Source organism: Apiospora hydei (genome assembly GCF_038363865.1).
Source record: "Apiospora hydei strain CBS 114990 chromosome Unknown utg000010l_segment0_segment0, whole genome shotgun sequence".
Classification (NCBI taxonomy): domain Eukaryota; kingdom Fungi; phylum Ascomycota; class Sordariomycetes; order Amphisphaeriales; family Apiosporaceae; genus Apiospora; species Apiospora hydei.
This window is the reverse complement of record NW_027117369.1, coordinates 943,835-965,407: the sequence shown is the minus strand read 5'-3', so window position 1 is coordinate 965,407 and position 21,573 is coordinate 943,835. Positions and strand designations below refer to the sequence as shown.

Below are 21,573 nucleotides of genomic sequence, written 5' to 3'. Positions count from 1 at the left end.
CAGGATGAGACGAACACCGACCGGGACGTGGTTGCCCGCGTGGGTGCCGCAGTCCACGACCAACCTCTCCGCATTGCTGCTATTCTGCTCCATGGTGAACTCGGCGGTATGGCTCCCCTTACCTCCTACCAAAAGCCATGACTTCGCTGACGATCTATCGGCTAATCCTTTCTCAAAAACAGACGTCTGGATATGATGGCTCCATGTTGAACGGTCTCAATATTTTGCCCTCGTACACAGACTACTTCAAGCTCACTCCGGCGACAACGGGGCTCAACACCGCTTCGATCTTCATCGGCAGCATTTTGGGCCCATTTGTTGCAGGTATCACCGCCGACAGGCTGGGGCGTCGTCCGGCCATCTTCTGGGGTACGGTCATTACGATTGTCGGTGTCGTTCTCCAGACAGCGGCTCAGAACATCGCCATGTTTGTCGTGGCGCGCGTGATCCTCGGATTCGGCTCCCAGATCTCGGGGGTCGCAGCCGGAGTTTATCTGTCGGAAACCTTCCCGAGCCGGTGGAGAGCCTGGGGCGTCGGTCTACTCAATAATTTCTATTAGTAAGTGTGCCTAGCATCAGGGGGACTGTGTGATAAAATGTTTGCTCATAGTTACCAGCATTGGCGCCCTTATCGCCGCTGGTATCACATTAGGAACAGGGGAGTGGCAGTCGACTTGGGCATGGAGAGCGCCGTCGCTCTTCCAGGGGATCTTCAGCCTGCTCTGCATCTTCATACTGCCTTTCGTCCCTGAGTCGCCACGTTGGTTAGTGCACCGAGGCCTCTTCGAAGAAGCGCGCACCGTTGTCGCCCAGACCAACTCTAACGGCAATCTCACCAACCCTGTCACCGTCGCCGTGTACAAGGAGATCCTGGACACCATCGAGTTCGAGAAGAAGGATGGCAGGAGCATGAGCCCGCGGGAGATCGTGCGGACCCCAGTGGCACGGAAACGCGTTCTCATCGGCATGTCGGCCGGGCCGTTTTCTTGCATTGCGGGCAACATTATCGCATCATACTATCTCGGCGCCGAGCTGGATACCGCGGGCGTGACCGACACGCGAGACCAACTGAAAGCAAATGTCGTCCTCAACGTCTGGTGCCTCCTCTGCGCGCTGACAGGAACACATCTCGCCGCGAACTGGGGACGCAAGCCTACGGCCATGCTGTCGCAAAGCCTACTAATCGTGTGTCTTTTCATCATTGGCGGGCTTTCCAAACTATACGCCGACGATCCAGAGGGAGCAACTCAGAGCCTCATCTACGGCGACGTCGCCGTTATGTTCCTCTTTCAGGGCTTCTACTCGCTCGCTTGGACGCCGCTGCTTTTCCTCTACCCGCCTGAGGTCATGAACTACTCCATTCGAGCGAACGGGCTGGCATTCTCGGCTTTTGGTCTCAGTGCCCTCGCGTATGTAACTTGGCTTCAACCCTGTTACTGGAGAAACCCAGTCGGAGCTAACGTATGCTACTCAGGTTGTTACTGGTCTTCGTCATGCCTATTGGCATTGCCAACATAGGCTGGAGAATGTACATGATCAACGGATCCTGGGACATTATTGTGCTGGTTCTCATCGTAAGTGTTCTGCATTATACTCTTCTTGTTACTAATCTGTATATTGTGCACTGCTAATGAACAATGAATACAGGCTGTCTTCTGGGTCGAGACAAAAGGAAAGACGCTTGAAGAGATCGACGCCATCTTCGAGGGCCATAAGCATTCGTCTGTTCCTGACGTGGAATTGGTTAGGAAAGGTGTTGCAACAGTAGATATTGACTTGGTCAATGGAGCGATGCGTGATGAGAAGTTGGTACGTTGACATCGGAAGGCCCATACTAGGATCCTGTCAACCCCTATTTCTTCCCGGAGTTGGCCTATGAAGGATTGCCATTGTGTCTTTAGCAGAAACCTAGTCACAAGTAAGTCCATTCTCAATGAGATAAGGAATACATGCCACAAATCATATTTATTGATGAAGTCTGGTTTCTATAAGATGTTTAACCTTTGGTACTCTTCGCAGCCCTCTGATCGCCCATTTCCTTTGATGTTCGTTGTCATCCAATATGTGGCTCACACCGCACATCGCATCTGTCATCATTATGGCACACCACGAAAATTCTCAGGCATCATCATCCCGGTGACTGAAGGCAGTGATGTTTTCGTACGTGCCGATAGGCAATGCGGGCGAGGTCTTCTGGGGCCCGGAGAGGAACTCCCAGGGGTCGAAGCCGAAGAAGGCCCAGTTGCCCTCCGGGGGTTCTTGAAGCAGAGGACGACGGCGCCGCTGGCGTTCATGAAGCCGCCGTTGACGGTATAGCTGTTCTTGTAAATACTGCCGCACGTCTTGTCCTGGAAGGAGGTGCGGTTGGCGGGGAGAGCGGCGGCGCCGGTGCCGGAGGTGTCGACGGTGAACTCGCAGTGGGTGGGGTCTTGTTGCGGTTGGTTGGGGGTTGCCTTGGTGATGTCGAAGTTGTAGAGGCATTGGGTTTCGGTGCAGGCGATGCGGTGCTCGATGATGGTCCACGTGGTGTTGGGGGTGCTGGGTTGGGTTGCTTGGGTCAGGTCGAGGATTGGGCTGCCGGAGGCGGGCCTGGCGAGCAGAAGGGAGGAGATGAGGATAAGCAAATACATGGCCAAGGGGGCTTGTATGGAGAATGATTTGGTATGATATCTGTTCAGGCGTAGTTGGAGGGTGTGATGAACCAGGACATCCCATGATGGCGACCTGAAGGCATATTTATATCAAGTTTTACACATGGCATCGTAAAAAAACATAGAATATATCACGCAAAGACTTTTGCCATCTTGTCTTCGACTGCCAGTATCCGTCAGGATATAGCAAACTATCTCCGGCAACAAACAAGCGCAGGCTAGATCCGAGCTGTATAAGTCATCACACTTCCTACATCATGCATGTCGCCGAATAAAGCAAGCTGGGCCTCGGCAGCTCCCGAGCTCTTGAAGATACTCCCATACATCGGACTATGAAGATGACATGGACTCTTGATGTTGATGTTGGGTTAAGCTGGCACCCTCCGTGATACTTGGTGATCTTCTCCCACGTGGATTCCTTGGTGGACGTGTGGATCACCATCAGTGCTTGAACACCTCTACGAGTAAGGTCGTATGCGACATATGGCAAGTGCCCCGGGGTTCAACGTTGAAGAGTCGTCGAGGCCACCTGAGTAGGTCTACACGAGAGCACATTGAGATCCACAGTGTATGTCAAGATTGCAGCTGTCACTGTTACCCTCGTGTACAGCATATGCGAACTAGGGGTAATACCCGCACGTGTAACTCAGCCCATTCATTGCTTCTTTGGCATGCTATAGAACCTGTGTCCCTGGTTTTGATGTAGACCGAGACCTGGTATTGGATGGTGTCATGCGAGGTTTATGTAACCTTGCCGACTGGGCGACATCATGTTCGAATCTGACATGCACATAAGCACTAATCACTATCAAAGTGTCGATTCATTGCTCAGCTTCCTGGCATACATTAGGTATGAATCTACTTGGGTGCTTCAATGGCCCAAGTGATCCATAAGCTGCAAGCTGGTCAATCACACAAGATGAAGACCTGTCAGAGCAAGCAATATCGGTGTTTTACCATCATGTACATACCAAGGAGCAGAGTCATCAATAGAAACGATTCAATGTAACACATTCCGGGATAGTACAACATTGACAGCAGGCACCACGAATCCCGAGCCAACGCCATCACGCATGCGCGACGGGTAGATGCGAACTTCGAGAAAGCCATTGCGAAAGCAAGCATGAACGCCGCTGCAATGTGACAGTGGCACGCATGTGGCCTGTCACATCGTCACATGCTCCATGGTATGGGAAGTTGCGATTCGGTGACAGAGTTCAATGCAATGCACTTGCCTTGCAACATTCGTATCTTATCTGCCGCTCCCTAAATAGAACAATTGAATGAGAATAATGCCGAGGCAGCAGCCACGGTGCATGCCACATGGGAAGCTGTAGTGGGGTTTGGGGGTTAGATACCTAGCTCGATCTGTGGCTAGAGCTCTTATCGGCCCCCACCATTGCACGAAAGGCAGCTAGCGCCTTCCGTGGAGTTTCCATAAAGGCCACGTAGAAAAATTTCCCTGCGGCTCAGCTGTTGTTTTCCTTCTCCAACCTCCAATTCAAGCAGGTCAGATCCGGACACAGGACACCATGCAAACAGAGGCGCTGCTGCCTTGTCTGGTGCCACTGTCACTCCCGCCTTGAAAGTGCCTTCTATTTATTTAGAAAGCAAACTTCCTCCCCCTCACCATCAACATCCAATCGCGTTCATTGTGACATCTGAACCTTGGGCCACCTGTTGATTAGAAGAGAAGCAGCCCGTCGTCAATCTACCAGTGGATTGTCAACCTCGTTCGGCCTTCTCTACTTCTTCATTTCCTCTTGCACCTTGCATAACAGTACCAGCCGTACAGCGTCAAGATGCCTGGCATTGCCGACGCCTACTGGGCTACGCCGCCCATTGCCAGGTAAGTCAATTGACGCACTCACTCAACATCTGCCAACAACGCATCCCATACTAACCCAATTCCTTCCAGGACGGTCGCCAGTGCTGTATTCGCGTCATCCGTGGGAGTGTACACCCATATGCTCTCGAGCAGTCCCTTCTACTTCCACTGGAGGCTCCTCTGGGCATTCCCCCAGGCATCCACCGCATCGTAACGAGTTTCCTCCTCACCGGTCCCGGTCTGAGCGTCCTCATGGACACGTACTTTGTCTTCACATACCTTTCGCAACTTGAGAAGAGCAATTCCAAGTTCACAAGGAAGGAGGACCTCATCTGGTACCTGATGTTCGTGGGAGGCATCATCATCGTAGGTCCAACCATATCTCCTGCACTGTGTACCCGTGACCCTATGTTGTTTCCTTCCTACTTTTGCCCCGTGTATCATTATACACCTCTTAATCTGCCCGGATAGTGGAATTTTCTCTACAGCTATCGCGGTTCCTGGAATAGAGGAAGATTACCCCTGCACTTCGGCTGGTCCGTCATTCGCAAACCTCAAGAAGGGCCAGTTCGCGGTGTGGGCTTGGTGGGATTGCTCTAATGGATGACCCGGGTGAAGCCTTCTGGCAATTTCGCTCGGGTGGTTTTTCAGCGCCCTACATACTTTCACGACACATGCTCTTTGCATACGTCTACAACCCCGTGCCAATCGTACCATGATCGAACCGCTTCGCATTCCTAGAACTTGGTGACTGACTTGCGCACTAGACCTTGAATTCACTCTTCACTGGTGCTGGTGGTTACCTCCAGGCTCTGCTTATTGCCATGTGCTACACGGCCACCCAAGATCAGCGCGGCCAGACTGCACACTTCTATATCATCACGATCCCAGCTCAGTTGATGCCCTACTGCTTGCTGCTCGTCCAACTTCTGTTCCCCAACGGCTGGTATATGGTCAAGGTCGGCCTGACTGGACTTGTCGCTGCGCACATGCACGACTTTCTTGTCCGCTTGTATCCTGAATTCGGCAATGGGCCCAACCTGATCCCCACGCCTTGGTTCATCTCGTGGATCATGGAGACTCCTCGTGTCAGTAACACCAGCTATGGTTCCGCGACCGTGCCTCCGAGAGGAGGGCCACCTCGTGGTGGCCCACTGCCAGATTCGTGGAGAAGTGTTGGACCTGGGCGACGCCTCGGCTAGAGCAATCGCTTGATAGAAACTACTAGCAATCAATGTCAAGCCTTGAAAGGCAATAAATGTAAAGATATTAAATTTTATGTATTGGAAGAAGTAATCTTGTGACAACCTATTGTTCCTATGATGGTAACTTTGAGTGACCCAACTCCTACCCGTTGAAAAACCATTGCCGCTGTTCAGCTGATAGCGGTTGCCAGAAACGCCTTTGACAGCCCTGGGTATTTTGTAACAGTGAAGCAAACCGAACCCCCGTTTAAACGCACTCCTAGCATCACTTCATATGCATATTGAAATCGTATCCCATAACATTACTATCCGTACATCGAGCTCTTGCCCGTGTGTAATTCGATCTCTTCATATTGTAGATGTCGCCTCCTGTCTACCACGACGTGAGCGACAGCATCCGACCCCTTGTGGTGCGGTATTAGCGGCGCATCAGATCGAGTATCTGGGCTGGGTGTTCTGTTCCCAAAGGTGCGATCCGCGAACCGTCCAGCTGCATCGTTGCGGGCCAGGGGCCGCGAGATATTGGCGTCGGCCCCCGATTCGCTGGGCCCATCAGTGGGCGTCGCCTCCTGTACGTTGATCTGCGGTGGCTCGTACTTCTTGGGCATGCGGATCCGCGGCACCGAAGGCAACACTAGCGAGGGCACCTTGGGCGGGGGTTTCCGCGAAGGCGGCGGCGGCGGCGTCCGCATCGCTTGGAGGAGCGACAGCGAAGGTTTGGATAACTGATGCTGCTGCCTTGTCGCGGCCGGTGGTTCCGGTGTTTGGGATCGTGATGACGTCTGTGGTGGTCCCATCGGTGGCGGCGGCGGGATCTTGATGGCGGAGGATTCCTCAGCAGCGGCTAAGTAGGCTTGCAGGGCGTACGAGTCGGGCTTGTTGGACTTGACGGGTGCGGGCGGTTGTGGTGACGAGCTGCGTACTGAAGCCCGGCTCATGGCACGCGGGACGTAGGCCGGGTGCGTGGGCAGCGCCCCCTGGAATCCCGATCCGGGATGGTGCGGGTCGATGGTGTAGTTGGGCCTGCGCATGCGCATCTCCTCCTCGAGCTTGTCGTAGTAGTCGGCGTTGGAGCCGACGTGGGCGCCGTAGGCCTTCTGGGCGCGGATCTCGTAGTCGCTCGTGCCCATGGGCGGCCGCCGCGAGTCCTGGGCGCTGAAGCCGCCCTTCATGGGCGGGGTGATGGAGGCGCTGCCGCCGCGCGGGTCGAAGTCGGAGTGCTGCTGCATGTCGAAGGCGGCGTACATCTTCTTCTGCTTCTGGTGGTACACGATGAAGAGGGCGGCGCCGCCGAGAAACAGGAGGGCGGCGCCGACGGCGATGCCGACGATGGCGCCGGTCGTCATGCCGGTGGGGTTCGCGTCGTCGGGCTTGTCGTCTTCGTCCTTGGGCGGGTCCGTGATGGTGACGGGTTTTCCGCTGAAAAGGGAGCCGCTCAGGCCGAGGAGCTGGCCGGGGCTGACTTTTTGTTGGCAGCCTGCGTTCAGGGCGATCAGAACTGTTTATTGAGGTTGAGTGGTCAGCTCGTGTTCTGTGATAACAACATAAGTATACATCTTGCTTTCTTACAGTTCGATATGTATGCTTGGCTGGAACTGGATTTCAAGCATTGCACACAGGAGTCCAGGCTGCGACTTGTGAACTTTCCTCCGTCCGCTGAGCAGTACCCGTAAGGGTTGCTGATGTCGCCATCCGGGATGCCGGATGTCAAGGCGGTTTTCAGGGGAGCACAGGCGTAGTTGATGTCGCATGGCGAACTTATGTTCTGGGTCGAGCCTGGGTAGGAGTACAAGCATACGTCCACGGCGTATCGTGCGTTGTCTATCGTTGTGTTAGTTTTAGGAGTCGCCATGAATATCACGAGAAGGTGGTAAGTGGTAAGTGGCAGCATACATAGGTACCAGTTAAGGTCACTTTCACGACCACTCGTCTCCTTGCTTTCCTGTAAGCACTCCATGCAGTTCTTGAACTTGATCCCCCGAGCAGTGCCTGAGTAATCACTGTCGACGCAGGCTATGTCCGTGTAGTTCGTGTTCGATGCCGCCGGGTCCATGGGGGTTCCCCTCGGGGAGTCTAAGCAGAGGGCGGCACATGTTGAGTTAGGAGCGACCTGGAGGGCTGTCGACAGAGCTCCGAAGTAGAGGACTAGCCCTAGGGAAAATATCCGGGATGCCATATCTTATTCCGACTAACACACAGCCTTCGAAGTGGGTTCAACGGCGAGGCGAAGATGACGAATGAGGACTTGAAGGGTGGGCGGATAACTTCGAATATCATATACGCTCAACCATGGTACAAGTAAGTTGTCGATACTCTGCGTGGATCGACGAAACGGAATATCGCCGAACTCTCTCAAGGAATATTAAATCCAAGAGTATATAGAAAGTCCGAGATAATTAACCCATTCTCTAAAAAGATGGATGCAGTCAGATCAATATATGTCAACCTACCTACATGCCACTGACGCACCTCTTGGAAAGCCAAGGCGGCTCAACCTTCCACTATAGTCATGTCGAGCTAGATTACCACTATGACCGAAAGCCGCTGGCTAGCTGCTGCTATTCCCAGAACGCGGCAATCGTACGTGTGGGACTTTTGTTTCTCAGAATAGCTCGAGCAGAGAGAAACATTAGTGGCCCAAATGAGTGCCCACCGCGTCTTCGACCAATAGAGGCCACCCTCCCGTATGCAAGTCAAGCTGTAGTTGCTGTCCGTGAGAGGCAGGGATTCACTTTAGGTTAAGCAGGTAGGGGGACAACTCTGATCTCTGGACAACCGGCTGACAACCCAATTTTCCACGCGCCAGCCAATGAGGGCGACACGTCCGGTCAGACAGGAAAGCTGGGCGGCCAAGCTGGTCGCTCACTGGAGGATGGGCGCCAGGGTAGGGGAACGGCTGTGGGTCCCGGCAGGGGCCTTGTCAGCGGATGAGTGGGCTAGAATGCACAGAACGAAGGATCGCAGGCGCCAGTGGCCGGCCTGATATGCGACCTCTTTTTTTCTTCTGCCTTTCCTCCTCCAACGCTAACTGCCTGCAGCTTGGCGACAGCTAAGAACAGGAAACGAGATGCGGAAAATCGTCCCATTCATTGTTTACAACGTGGACACCAAAGCTTGGGACTGCCGGGATAATTAGCAGTCAGGAAGATACAATTCCGCGTCCCCGATCGAATAAGCATCTCACCCGACTGTGGAGTAGTGAAGGAGGGGGGATCTTGACGAAAGCTCCCCTCGTTGCGGTCAAGCATCATCATCGTGTTGGTTCACGTCCTTACTCAGAATAGTAGAAATTTACCCTGCCAGACCATGAACAGTCCGTTGCTTGTAAATAAGTAGGAATGAACATATTCTAAAGTTAGTGTCGGCCCTAGAACAAGCGACCAGATCAAAGTGCTTGCTTCTTTCTCCCGCTCGCGAACGACCAACAGAGCTGATTTCACGCGCGGCTTTTTCTCCCTCTCGCTCATCTGCTGCCCTCTTGACGATTCCTCCTACCGCGCTGGCGGCAAATTATATTAATAGGTGTGTGATAGTGATGGTGGCTTGCATAGAACGCGCGGGCTCTGCATATGGAAAAATTGGGCAAATTACTAGTGTGGGCGGGAGAGCCCAGCAGGAATGCTACTGTAGATTCCCCATCGCTCAATCTACCCTTTCAGAGCAGTCTACCATGTCATGCGGCTTCGAGCAGTTGGAACTTAAAGAAAAGGCAAAGAGGGAGGTATATGTGAAAATAGAGTAGAGATATTATTAGATACAACTCATGGAGTACTTATATAAGAAGTAAGAAGGGATCCCCCAAATGTTTGTCGAGACAAAATAGCTCTCCCTGCACTCTCCGCCTTTTCGACTTGGTTTCATGCACACAGTCAGCTCTGGCATCTCACCTGCTTGTCGTACAACAATATTCAACATAGCAGTTTTGTCTCAACTCTGGATCCCGCCTGCGTACGCCGCCCCGGCATTCGATTGGTATGGTAGCCGCGAGCCTTCTCGAGGTCGATGCCTCTCATCCGAATAACAAGACTTGCAGGGTCCGGCCTGGCGTTGACCACCAAGCCACACCACACCACGCAGCCGGACTTCATCATTCTTCGTTGAAATGATGTCCGGCTGTCCATCCTGGCCTCCCTCGCTTGGACTGCCACGGCATTGGAATCTGCAAACTTGACTGTACACTCTACCTCGGCTAGGTGGCGTCCCTGACTTAATGTGAGTTGGATATGCGTTTGGTGAAGCCCTGTCACTTTTGGCTGTCATTCCTGTTTGCTCACGGAGTCGGGAGCCCTTTGTCGCGGGTTAGGTCATGATTTGTGCAACTGTGCGTTTGCCTCCCCCTAGCGAGCATTGGCAAGCAAGTGTCTCCGTTGTGCGTTTGTTGCCCGTCTTTTCGGGACTGCTGCTGGGGTCCTCCATGAGTCTTGTCCCGTGCCAAGCGAAAAGATGTCATCGTAAACCTGCATGGAACTGCCGGCTACCATATTGCTAGCATGTCTCTTTACTATATCCAAGACGTGCCTGTGTAAATGTTTCAGTACCGTACTCAGGTAAGGGCCCAGCTTGTTACTCAACTTGTGGCATCTGTACTAGATTACAACCCAACTTTCAGCTGGCAAGGGGGAGAGAGCCTCTCCCAGCTTTCAGGGTGACTGCAAGAAAGCTCATAATGATTCCAGACCTTCCGTGTCAAGTTTATGATAGCGACTTGGGTACGACGTGTCATCCTGATGACATTCAGACATGCCAAGACTCAGAGTCCTTCAGTGTCCCACACGCCATCTACTTGACGTTAGGCAGGGCTACGAGCATCGGCATGTAGTCCGTGTTCGCCCTTCCTCATCGCAGATGTAAGGATCCTACCTGTAGACTCAAGTTTGCCGGTGCCCCGGAAGTCACAAAACAACATCGTGTCGCGGATGAGTGCATCTACGTATTACACTCTCTCCGACGCCCTTCAACTGATACTATCTATGACTGACGAGTTTCGTTGGTGTGTCTAGTGATGATAGATGTTTGATGGCCAAGCCCAGGGAGGGAATCGCCGTTTGTGGTCGTAGCGGTATGCAATTGTTATAAGTAGGCTTTCCCCTGCGTCTTGTCTTGAAGATCGTGTCGCGAGCAGACCAAAAAGGCCATAACCAATACTTGCTACTCAATATAACTGTATCATATCAACTTGTTCTTCCATCTTTGATTTCATGATGCGCTTCTCTTCAAACGCTGTCAGCGCCTCCCTATGCGCATGGCTCGGGGTGGCCCTAGCCGAGAAGACGATCGGGACCTGGACTCTCTCCGACGTCCACCGCACCCGGAGCCCCGACAACACGACGTGCAACTGGAACTTCACGATCACGGCCTCGGAGATCCGGGGCGCGCGGCCGCCGGCGCAGTGCGCGTTCACGGTCCGGGGCACCAAGGCGCTCGGCTGCGACAAGCGCGACCTGGGCGACGTGACGTGCACCGACGGCGCCACGCAGTACGACGTCGGCGGCGGCTGGAGTAGCCAGGGCTTCGTCGTCATCAGCGTTGTCAACCCCACCGAGAACGCCCAGGCGTACTTCGGCTACTCGGACGCCCAGCTCAACGGCGGGGGCGACCTGCCGGCGCAGGACAAGGACGCCATCTTGATCGGGTCCGACCAGACGAGCACGGCTGCATCGTCGTCGCCGTCTTCGAAGATCGTCGAGAGAGAGGCTCTGCCCATCGAGAAGGCGCAGGCTTGGACAGTGGTCAATTTGAAAAGGGGTGGGTTTCTTCGTATCTAACTAACCAACGTATAATGTCAAGGATACACGCATGGCTGAGAGTACTAATTGGGCTATAGTTGTGGACCAAGATCGGCGGCAGGTCATCGTTAACTTCACCCTCGAAGCTGAGAACGCACAAGGAGTGTTCTGCGTCTTGCAAATCGCCGGGCCGCAGAATACCAACCTCGCAACGTGGCCGTGGTACGACCGGCGATGCAAGGGATCCTCAGGCTGGACTGTGTCTATGGGGTACGTGCCGGATGGGGACGCAGGCATCATAACAGTTGTCTCGTAAGTATGCCTTGTTATTGTTAGCCGCGTTATATATGCCCGTAAGTCTCCCCGATTTGCTAACTAAACGGGCCTCGAACATAGCCCTAGCCGGCACCGTGAGGCGTTTTTCGGGGTGCGAGGTATCAACGAAGCGGAGACTCTTGGATCGATAGGACCCAACGCCGTCGCGGACTTCTGATAGAAGACGCTTTCTGGATGCAGCCCGCCCTTCTGCAGCTGCGTAGAGTGGATGAGAGTGGGTGGGCGTCGGTCCCATGTGCGACCTCACCAGCCTCCCTGGCCGGCCCAAGGATAGGCCTTTTGGACCAGGCTCCTGCGGATGCTTACTGTAAGGCTTCCTGCAGGAAGCCCACAGAACATGTCGGGAAACACGCTTATAAACGCGGAAAAGATAGGGGCAAGCTAGGGAAAGAAAGGGAGAGAAAGAAGCGCTCGAAGTTTACTTGGTTGTTTTCACGTTGGTTTGTCGGTCTTCTGGACGCTTAGCATATATCTTTCCAAGGTATAGATATTGACTATGCCAATGGCATCAAAGAAGGTCATTGGGTGATTCTAGCATGGGTTGCCAATAACGACGACTACTGATAGAAATGGGGTTAATGATGAGCGCCCATTGTTTGGTATCGCGACCACTCTCATACTCAATTACCGATCGGACATTGATATTATGCCTCTACTTCGGTTCAGTCACCTGACGACGATCAACGTGCGGGCGTACGGCGATATAGTATATTGCATGCATGTGTTCAGGGGTCTGCCTGTGACTGGAAGCGCGTAACTGTCGGTCTGTGAGAGCCTCTTGGGGAAGTGCTCGTGCCGCTCTCGAGTGTCTAAACTTCGGGCGAAAAGCAAAACGGTAACCGCTCAACAGAGATACCGGCTCTCGCTAGCAGCTTCGCACCCTGGGCTGGGTAAGATTTCGCCGTGGACCCAAATGTCCTATCATGCTAGTTTTGGCACTTATTCGCGCATCACTTGACTTCGAGCCAAGTAAGGGAGACAGCGGAGCGTTGCTTGCTAAGCGCAGGGAAAATCACCGGAATGCGAAAATCGACTCACTTCACTGGGATGGGCTGAACAGGACACGACCTGTTCGTTGCTGATTGGCCTGGCGTTATGCAGTTGGTTCTTTGGACATGAACATTTGCTGAAGATCCTCCCTCGCCGTAGGCTTGATTGGGTTTTGGGGATGACCTTATGCCACATCAGCTGCAGGGCAAGTCCAAAATGTCCACCTTTCGTAGTTGGGGTTGGGAGGGCATGGCCGGGCAGAATCTTGGATGGAGCGTTTGCTGTCAGCCTGTCTCAGTCCACTGGGAGGAACAGTCAGTAAAGTGAGTAGCGGGGCTATCGCTGTTATCGTCCCATTACGGAGGCCGTAATCTATCAGGCCCAATCAGGGGGCCGGGCTGCTGTGTGATCAGGCGCGAAAGCCCCATCCGGGCGCTGAACCCGGCCCTAGTCAGTACCAAACCCTCGGAATATAAACGCTGGCCAGTGAATCAATCAGAATGGATGGATCAAATGGATTTCCCATACACAACATACAGCGGTGACAAGCACCCAACGAACGAACCCCTTCCCAAAACCACACTTGTCATTTTGACACTTTGACGCATTCGATTGACGCTGCGTCCGCAATCCATTCAACATTACGTATCTGTGGATACCCTTGCAGTCATGGCTATTTCGTGAGCTTCTGCGACGCGCGAGATATGGAGCCGGGTAGACGAAGTAATCATCGGGCCGGGACCTATGATAACCCCGCATACGTGAAATCCCTGGAAAAGACACAGCACTGGCACTGTGGTATTGTATGCACAGAGTAGACACAATCACAATCACCACATCGTGGTCATTATAGGATAACCAAGAGAATCACATGAATATCAGTTCCCTTTTACTCTCGCAATGAAAAGTCCTGTTCTTGTATGCTGAACTTCGATTGCCCTGTTCTTGGACCGTTCTTGTACCCGATCCTGGATGGAGCTTTCTGTTCCGGGTATACTTGGTTATATCACCCGCTCAACGAGGGCTCGGGCCGGGCGCCCAAACTATCCTCTGCAATACTGGCTATGGGAGGGCAACGTACTGGGTTATGGCGGCATGCCGAGCCCTTGCTCAGTTCGCCTGCTCCCTCCGAGGTCCAGTACTCATAGGCTACTTGATAGGATACAGTTTCCAAAGGTTTGGTAAGTCTATGTGCAGGTACCCTGTAAGTACGTAGTATGACTTTCATCTGCCCGGATTAAAGCGACCATTCCTGAATGGCGTCGCTATCATGCACAGTGATCCTTGTGTCTGTTTTTAGGCGGCTGTAGAAGGGAAATGGGCCAACGTGATTGATCGCTTCAGAGCAGCCAGGGGACCAGGAGCAGCGGTTAATCTGCAGCTATCAATGGTCGAAGAGGGCCTTGAGGGCCCGACCCCTGCTCGAATCTCCCCCCCACCGCCAATCCAGAGTGTCCATCCTAGAAGCAGTTGGTACCAGGCTGCCAGGGTCGTAGGAGGAACAAACACATGGCTGGCTATACGCGAGGGCTGTCTCGAGTGAAGTCGTATCTGGCAGCCTGTCGGGGTTATCTCTACATTTACATGCTGCAATGCCACATCCATGCCCTATCTAACCTGCCACTTATGCATGCAAGGCCTACTGGAGTTTGCCAGTACGTGTGGACTCCCGGGCGCATGGCCTCAGCAGCAGGCTCTCTCGGTTCTCGGTTGAGCACCCACAAAATACACCCTCCCACCTTGGCCCACTTAGAGTTCTTTATCCTTCCTGTCCCCCTCCAGCCTTAAACTCTCCTTGCTGGTTCCGTTCTGAAGTCATCTTGATGCGAACCGCTACGCCTTTCTTTTGGCAGAGTAGCTTCAAGAGGCCGTCGTATACGATCGCGGTCGACTTCAGAACGACTGGTCCTTTGCTCCCGCCCGTATAAGCTTCTGCCCAAAGAGCTATCGACCAGACCGCAGACATACAAGCGAAGATGAGGATAGCGTGCTTGCAGTTTGCCCCTCAAGTTGGGGACATTGACAACAACCTCAACCGGGCCGACGCGGTTCTGAGCAAGGCAAACCCCGAAGATTTGGACTTGCTCGTACTGCCAGAACTTGCTTTCACTGGTGAGTATCATTGAATCTTCTATATTTGGATGCGACATTGTCCGACGTAGCTCCCTAAGCTATAATGTCCTGCAGCACAATAGGGCAGTCTAACATAGCTTCCGCAGGGTACAACTTCAAATCGCTTCAACATATTACACCGTATCTAGAGCCAAAAGGTTCTGGTATAAGCGCATTGTGGGCTCGCACAACCGCCCTCAAGCATAACTGCGTCGTCACAGTCGGCTACCCAGAGAAGGTGGATGTCAAACCGAAATGGCCAACATCGCCAGAATACTATAATTCTTGCATCATCATCAATGGGGAAGGCGAGACAGTCGGTAACTACAGAAAGAACTTTCTGTACTACACGGACGAGTCATGGGCTCTGGAGGGCCAAGAGGGTTTCTACGAGGGCTATATTCCTGGGCTTGGGCACACCTCGATGGGCATCTGCATGGACATCAAGTAAGTACTAAGGACTCTCTCTATGGAGTTTCGAGGACTGACCCTATCATAGCCCATACAAGTTCGAGGCACCATGGCATGCCTTTGAATTCGCTTTCCACGTCTTGGAGATGGAGTCCAATCTCGTCATCATGACTATGGCCTGGCTCACCCGAGAGGATGGTCGGATGTTCAGTCGGATGCCCAAGGAGCCCGACATGGATACCCTCACCTACTGGATTACACGGCTCGAGCCGCTCATCCGCGACGAGAACGATGAAGAGATTATCATCGTATTTTGCAACCGAACCGGCATCGAAGACGACGCTGTCTACGCTGGTACTAGTGCAGTGATTGGGATCAAGGACGGCGAGGTCCGCGTCTACGGCATGCTTGGCCGTGGGGACAAGGAGCTGCTTGTCGTAGATACCGATGTGGAGCCGTTCGCGAAACTCGTCTACCGGCCTGAGGATGGATCAGCTGTTGCGTCGGTGAACGGTGACTCGAAGAGACCAACAAGGACCACCACTCCCCAGCCTGGGTTCCCAGAAGCTGGGCAAGAGCCCATCCCAGAACCCCGGCAGGAACATCGCCAGGAACATCGCTCGGAATCTCGGCAGGAATCTCGTCGTGAACATCGACAAGAATACTCCTCCGGGAAGTCGACCAAGTCACATTCCTCGGGGAGCAGTGAGTCCGGCCGCACGGAGAAGACATCATCGTCGAAGAGATCCACCAGCAGTAAGCGGACCGAGAGCAGGATAGGGAGAACACACCGAACTGACCCAGGGGCCGACCACCAGGATGTGCCATCTAACAGTGTACGAGAATACGAACATGTCCCTGTCGGGTCGAGGTCACGCGCTGGTAGCGTCCGAAGCACCCTTTCTGCCCATGGCTCCGTCTCTTCCAAAGGCTCGAAGCAATCCAAACACTCTCAAGAGTCGCAAAGGTCCAAGTCTTCCAGTCGTACGCGGGATTCAAAGGGCTCAAGTGACTCAAAGGATCGAAAGCATTCCAGTTCCACAAGACCGTCTTCGAGGAAGCAGGAGCGTCCTTTGCCTAAGATTCAGATCCCACCTCCGCCACTCCCGGGTAACAACAATGCCATCCCTACCCCTACAGGACCAAGCCCAACTCCGCAGGCTCTGAGACCGAAGCTCATCATCCCTTCTGATGCGCACAAACGACCTGCAGTTCCTCATGTGCCAACTCCGCATCCTTCCGCCGGAGCTTACAAGTCGCGAGACACTCGTATATACGGTGGTCATGTCTCAATCCAACAACACCATAATGATATCATGACCCCGACAACAGCTTTTGAGGATGCGTCCCCTATGTCGCCTCGCTTCTTCTGGATTCCTTCCGACTCAATGCTGAAAACTCCCCTCGACTCGCGCATGTGGACACCAGCGCTAGCAGACTCTCCCATTCTGAAAAACTACACACCAGTTGTTTCAAGGAGTGCAGTACAGTCGAGGAGTGCGATGCACCGGCGGGAGCCATCTACGACATCACAGCATCCAGCTGAACGACCTGCAACTGGGCCACCAGAGAAAAGTGGCTCCAAACCCGACGATTCCCAGATGCAAAAAGGTGATGAGAACTCCCGCAGCGAGAACGATGCGCGCCCAGACAGACCAGCATCGCCAAAGTCGCGTAATGCTAGTCGAACCAGACAGCTGGACCGATCCGATTCTGCTATGGGAAACCATGCTGATCTGGCAGCCATCGCACAAAGATTGGAGGCGTTGTCACCGCGGCCAGATTCCGCCGCCTCTCAACGCATCAATGCACCATCCCCACGACCTGGCTCCTCCATGGGTCACCACGTCACCGGCGAAGGGGCACAGGAAGCTTTTCCAGAACGGCCTTCGGCCCCAAAATCCCGTAATGCAAGCAGGACTCGTGTTGTGAGTCCTGTCGACCCGGTTGGCAAAGAAAGACAATCCAGTGTGTCTAGAGCTTCGATCCCCATTGCGGCAAGCCCCGGCATAGAAATGCAGCAGTTACATAGAGGACCAACAGCATTGACGTACCGACCCGATGTTCGAATGACCAATATCGAAGCTGCATTCCGATCTGCTTCACGTCCAACACACTCTCGGAGCAATTCGATCTCGACTGCTGACCTGAGAGCCATCACCGGAAATAGCACGGGGGTAGTGCGGCCCCAATCGCGAGCTGCGAGTCGGGGCCGTCAACGAGCCCCCAAAGAGCCCCTTTACACCAATCAAGATGGGGCTGCTGAGGCTCAATCGAGCCCCCGAGATACATCTATTCCAGCGAGACGCCCAAGTGCTCCCTCATATGGGTTCAGGAGCCCCGCGGAGTACGAGGAGGTCCGGCGCATCTCCCCTGAATACCAGAATTCAGGTGGCGTCGAAGATGAGAATGAGATTGTGCAAGAGATTGTTATCAGGTCTTGCCCTAATTGCCCTACACATGGCCACATGCATAGGAATACACCACAACTCCAGCAAGAGCAGCAACATATCGCTACACAATATGCTCCGGCCACCGGCGAGACTGGCAAGTCTCCAGAACCCACTGCGCCAGCAGACGCATCTTTCAATAAGGAGTATAAGGAGTCAATGTCCATCCTGAGCCATTACTCGTCGTCTGTCGAGACCTTGGCGAGTACCAAGACGTCTCCAGCGACACCTGCATTCGATCCAAAAGCTCCCAAAGCTATGGTATTTGTCCGCAATGATGACGATACCATACCCACGACACCACTTTCCGCCCCCTTTTTGAATCAAGCATTGAAATCGCCCAAAGCTCTAGAGAGAGAGCTTATGGGTAAGGGCATCGACAGACCCAAGAGTGCGGTTTGGTGAAAAAGCATACTGCATTGTTATTTCGCATAGTTTTGATTATGAGTGTATACACATCAGCCTTTTTCAGCGAGGCGTTGGAGCAAGTATATGGGATCTTATAGGGAACTACATAGTACACACTTGCCATATGATTGGAGTTGGTTTGGTCCACGGCGTTCATATCTTTCTTTCTAGGGAAGACTATCACGCAGGGTGGTCATCATCAGTGCAAGCGATTGATAGCGGGTTTTATAGCGACGGATACCTTTTGTGTTCTTATTTACAATCTGTTACTGCTATGATTCTTCTGGCTGGCGGTGCAACTAGAAAGCACCGCAATTCCATCATTAGCAATTTCACATATGTCAAACCTCTGGATTTTGTGCAACCACATGGAACGAGAAAATTTACTCGCGATGGGAGCACTGCGACATGTGGTGTAAGCGTAACTCTTCGCCATCTACAAGACCATTAGCAGTATCTTCTTTGATCGAGATCTACAAGTCCAACCATATTCAATGCTCGCACATATAAAGAGAGTCCGACTGTGCCTCAATCTCTTTCTGGCAATGGACACATCCCAGGTCTGGCTGGCTAGGGGTCCAAAGGGAGCTTCGCTACGAATCCTGGCGCCGGGCCGCCATTTTCATGTCCATCGGCGGCAGAAGACTGCATGACATCGCAAGTTCTGAGTCGGCAAAAACTACTAGATCGTACGAGCAGTCGGGTTTGATTGCCCGTTGATCATGGGAGGCAGCACACGAGTGGCCCAGGCTGGAGGCCATTTGCCGAGAAAATCATCTAAGGGCGAGAGGTGTGTAGGGCGATGATGGTGGTTGGATCCGACGCAATGCAGGGGGCTGCTCTGCTTTTTCAACGTTCAGTGAGCTAGTGGTTCAGAAGTCGTTGTGCCGCGCTGGAGTTGATAGCCACTAAATATCTCGCCAAGTGCGGACCGGAGCCAATGAGACTGCCGGCTCGGCCATATCTTGGGGCTAGTGTGGCCTGCATATGTGAAGGATAACAGGGATTCCTGCATCCCACCAGGTTGATCGCACCGCGTCCGGCCCGCTCACTGGCCAGTTCATCTTTTCCTGCATCCAACCAGCGCCTCTTCGGTTCCATTATCACGACTGAAAGTGGCCGGAGAAGATGTCACTTGCGGGGACAGTCAGAAGGGCTGACAGTTCAATTTGGGTCAGGGAAATGGCCCTGAAAGGCGAGAGCTTGCCCAGGAACGGAACGTGAGGCCCCCTGTGTTTAGCGACCACCTCCATGTCAACGTATAGGATTGACCAATCCGACCCCAATCCCACGTTCTTCTCTGTTTGCAGCGTGCATGTCACAGTAGTCACCGCGTCTCCCGACGATCTCCTTTGGCCCCCAGAGTCGGAGTCGTACGTAGCAATCAACACCATTACAACAAACTTCATTTTCGTTCCAACAGCATCAACCAACGTACCGGTACCGCCTTCCAAGCGCCTCGGTGTGCGATGCATACATTTACTTAAGCTCACCTGTGCGCCCGTACGGACCGGATTCACGACCTGTTCATGAATTCTGCGTCTCCCCGGACGCCGCAGCCTGTCGTTCCGTCGTACGAAAGGACTAAAGGGATCCGCAGCCCTCCACCAAGGATATAGGTAGCAAGCAGCAGGCTCCGTCTTACCTGACCCATCACCGACGAACGCTGCTGCTACTACCCAGGTAGACATCCCTCGGCGTTGTCACTCTTCCTCAAGATGCGGTTCTTATTAGCAGGGGCAGCTCTGGGCGCATCGTTCCAATGCGCATCAGCCTTGCGCGTGGCCCCGGGATCGCAATGCAGCGTGCAATGCGGCAACGTGCTTGACTCGACGTCAGATAACGACATTGTGTGCAAGGATGCCGACTACACGGCCGTCAGCGCAGGCCAGGTCTTCCAGAAATGCATCTCCTGCGAATCTACAAGCGATTATGTTTCGAGCACTTCGGTGCCGCAGCAGACGGACTTGGGGTCCATGCTTTGTATGTCCAATCCCTGTACAATGGTGGAAGAGTGCCTATGTGCGAAGCAAGCTGACCGCCTGCCATAGATAACATGCGATACGCAATGGATTATTGCATCTTCGATGATCGTGGAAACAAAGACATTGGGTCATGCCTCACTAGGTAAGTGCGACTTTGGGTTGAGTATCATTGAACTCGGCTAACACTTTATAGTCGAGCCTGTGGCCCCTTGCAGCAGGCATTGGAGATCGATCGATTGTCTCCGAATGCGTCTACATTCAGCTACTGTTCTCTGTGGAATTTCGACTTTTCCGAGCAATGCTCAAATTGTTTGAACTTTCTGGAGACTGGTGGACACATTCTGAACAACTGTATGTTTGAGGAGCCTCCTGGGGCACGACTAGTCTGGGCTGAACCATACTAACTCTGACCATAGATCTGCGAGTTCTCGAGGGTGCCTGCAGAATATCCCCCAAGCCTGGCCTAACACTTGGCCTTGACGGGGACATATTCTCACTGACGAACCCTGTCAACGTTTCGACACCCACGCCGACCGCGGAGTTCAAGTCGCATGGCCCTGCCGGACCGCTCAGCCTCGGCGCCATCGTAGGCGTCGTCATCGGCGGCGTAGTGGCCATCCTGGCCTTCATGGGCTGCTGCGTCGTGTGGAACGGGAAGCGGCGCAGAAAGGCCTTCCTCCGCAAGCGCGAGGAGATGCAGAAGACCTGGCCCAGCCCGGCGCCGGGGAGCGAGATGTTCCAGACCCCCGTCAACCAGCAGCAGCCGCTGCGGAACTGGGGCGACACGCCCTTGAGCCAGCGGCCCCTGCGCGGCTGGGACGAGTCGCCCATCACCCCCGTGACGGAACACACGTACCCCGGCCGGTACGTTTCGCCCTACGGATCGCAGTTCACAAGCCCTGTCAGCGCGGCGCACACACCCGGTCCGAATTCAGGGTGGCCCGCGGAGAAGGCGGCGCAGAATATCGGGGTCGCTATCAGTCCCGACTCGGAGCACGGCCACAATGCCTTCTGGGGTGATAAGAAGGGGAAGGATAGGGAGCAGCATCAACAGCAGCAGCAGCAGCAGCAACATCATTACCATCATGGTAATGAGAATGAAGATGCCTATGAGATGCAGGAGGGAGTCGGAAGTGCTGGCGGCCACAGCCAGCACCAGGTACTACAGTATCAACACCAGGTGGCTCCCTTCTTGGAGCACCCGGGCTACGGCCGACGGGGGCCAACGACATCTTGAGAAAGGCGATTTTTTATGATCTTGTTTCAATGTAAAGCGATGTGAGTTTTGGGAGATACCAGTCAGTAATGGAGTTCAGGAGCGTTTTGCTGCGGATATGCAGCTTTGAAAGGGACATATGGTTGGATACATGTAGGGACCCAAACGTGGAATACCTCTCGTTGGCGGCGGACCCGTTGAAAAGGGTGAGGACTTGACAGTCGCGATAAGAAGCCTATAAATCTCCTCCTGCAA

At 53.6% G+C, this 21,573-nt stretch overlaps 7 protein-coding genes across 7 annotated transcripts; 5 read left to right on the top strand and 2 right to left on the bottom strand.

Annotated features, from left to right (window-relative positions):
- Positions 1 to 4: 4 nt before the first annotated feature.
- PG997_014463 (sugar transporter) lies at positions 5 to 1,818 on the top strand (the record flags this gene model as incomplete). The annotated part of the gene is made up of 5 exons (XM_066818777.1): positions 5 to 106; positions 183 to 559; positions 618 to 1,409; positions 1,475 to 1,574; positions 1,648 to 1,818. The coding sequence occupies 5 exons, from the start codon at positions 5 to 7 to the stop codon at positions 1,816 to 1,818; spliced, it is 1,542 nt and encodes a 513-aa protein (XP_066660965.1).
- Positions 1,819 to 2,096: 278 nt separating this feature from the next.
- Positions 2,097 to 2,630, bottom strand: PG997_014462 (uncharacterized protein; the record flags this gene model as incomplete). The annotated part of the gene is made up of 1 exon (XM_066818776.1): positions 2,097 to 2,630. The coding sequence occupies one exon, from the start codon at positions 2,628 to 2,630 to the stop codon at positions 2,097 to 2,099; it is 534 nt and encodes a 177-aa protein (XP_066660964.1).
- Positions 2,631 to 4,453: 1,823 nt separating this feature from the next.
- On the top strand, positions 4,454 to 5,681 carry PG997_014461 (uncharacterized protein; the record flags this gene model as incomplete). The annotated part of the gene is made up of 4 exons (XM_066818775.1): positions 4,454 to 4,500; positions 4,570 to 4,600; positions 4,654 to 4,845; positions 5,247 to 5,681. 4 exons carry the CDS (start codon positions 4,454 to 4,456, stop codon positions 5,679 to 5,681), a joined length of 705 nt encoding a protein of 234 aa, XP_066660963.1.
- Positions 5,682 to 5,989: 308 nt separating this feature from the next.
- PG997_014460 (uncharacterized protein) lies at positions 5,990 to 7,860 on the bottom strand (the record flags this gene model as incomplete). Its single annotated transcript, XM_066818774.1, has 3 exons — positions 5,990 to 7,182; positions 7,254 to 7,505; positions 7,578 to 7,860. 3 exons carry the CDS (start codon positions 7,858 to 7,860, stop codon positions 5,990 to 5,992), a joined length of 1,728 nt encoding a protein of 575 aa, XP_066660962.1.
- Positions 7,861 to 10,885: 3,025 nt separating this feature from the next.
- On the top strand, positions 10,886 to 11,903 carry PG997_014459 (uncharacterized protein; the record flags this gene model as incomplete). Its single annotated transcript, XM_066818773.1, has 3 exons — positions 10,886 to 11,429; positions 11,509 to 11,722; positions 11,807 to 11,903. 3 exons carry the CDS (start codon positions 10,886 to 10,888, stop codon positions 11,901 to 11,903), a joined length of 855 nt encoding a protein of 284 aa, XP_066660961.1.
- Positions 11,904 to 14,712: 2,809 nt separating this feature from the next.
- PG997_014458 (N-terminal amidase) lies at positions 14,713 to 18,114 on the top strand (the record flags this gene model as incomplete). Its single annotated transcript, XM_066818772.1, has 3 exons — positions 14,713 to 14,848; positions 14,956 to 15,295; positions 15,348 to 18,114. The coding sequence occupies 3 exons, from the start codon at positions 14,713 to 14,715 to the stop codon at positions 18,112 to 18,114; spliced, it is 3,243 nt and encodes a 1,080-aa protein (XP_066660960.1).
- Positions 18,115 to 19,835: 1,721 nt separating this feature from the next.
- Positions 19,836 to 21,339, top strand: PG997_014457 (Centromere/microtubule-binding protein cbf5; the record flags this gene model as incomplete). Its single annotated transcript, XM_066818771.1, has 4 exons — positions 19,836 to 20,100; positions 20,169 to 20,244; positions 20,296 to 20,453; positions 20,519 to 21,339. 4 exons carry the CDS (start codon positions 19,836 to 19,838, stop codon positions 21,337 to 21,339), a joined length of 1,320 nt encoding a protein of 439 aa, XP_066660959.1.
- Between the last annotated feature and the right edge of the window lie 234 nt (positions 21,340 to 21,573).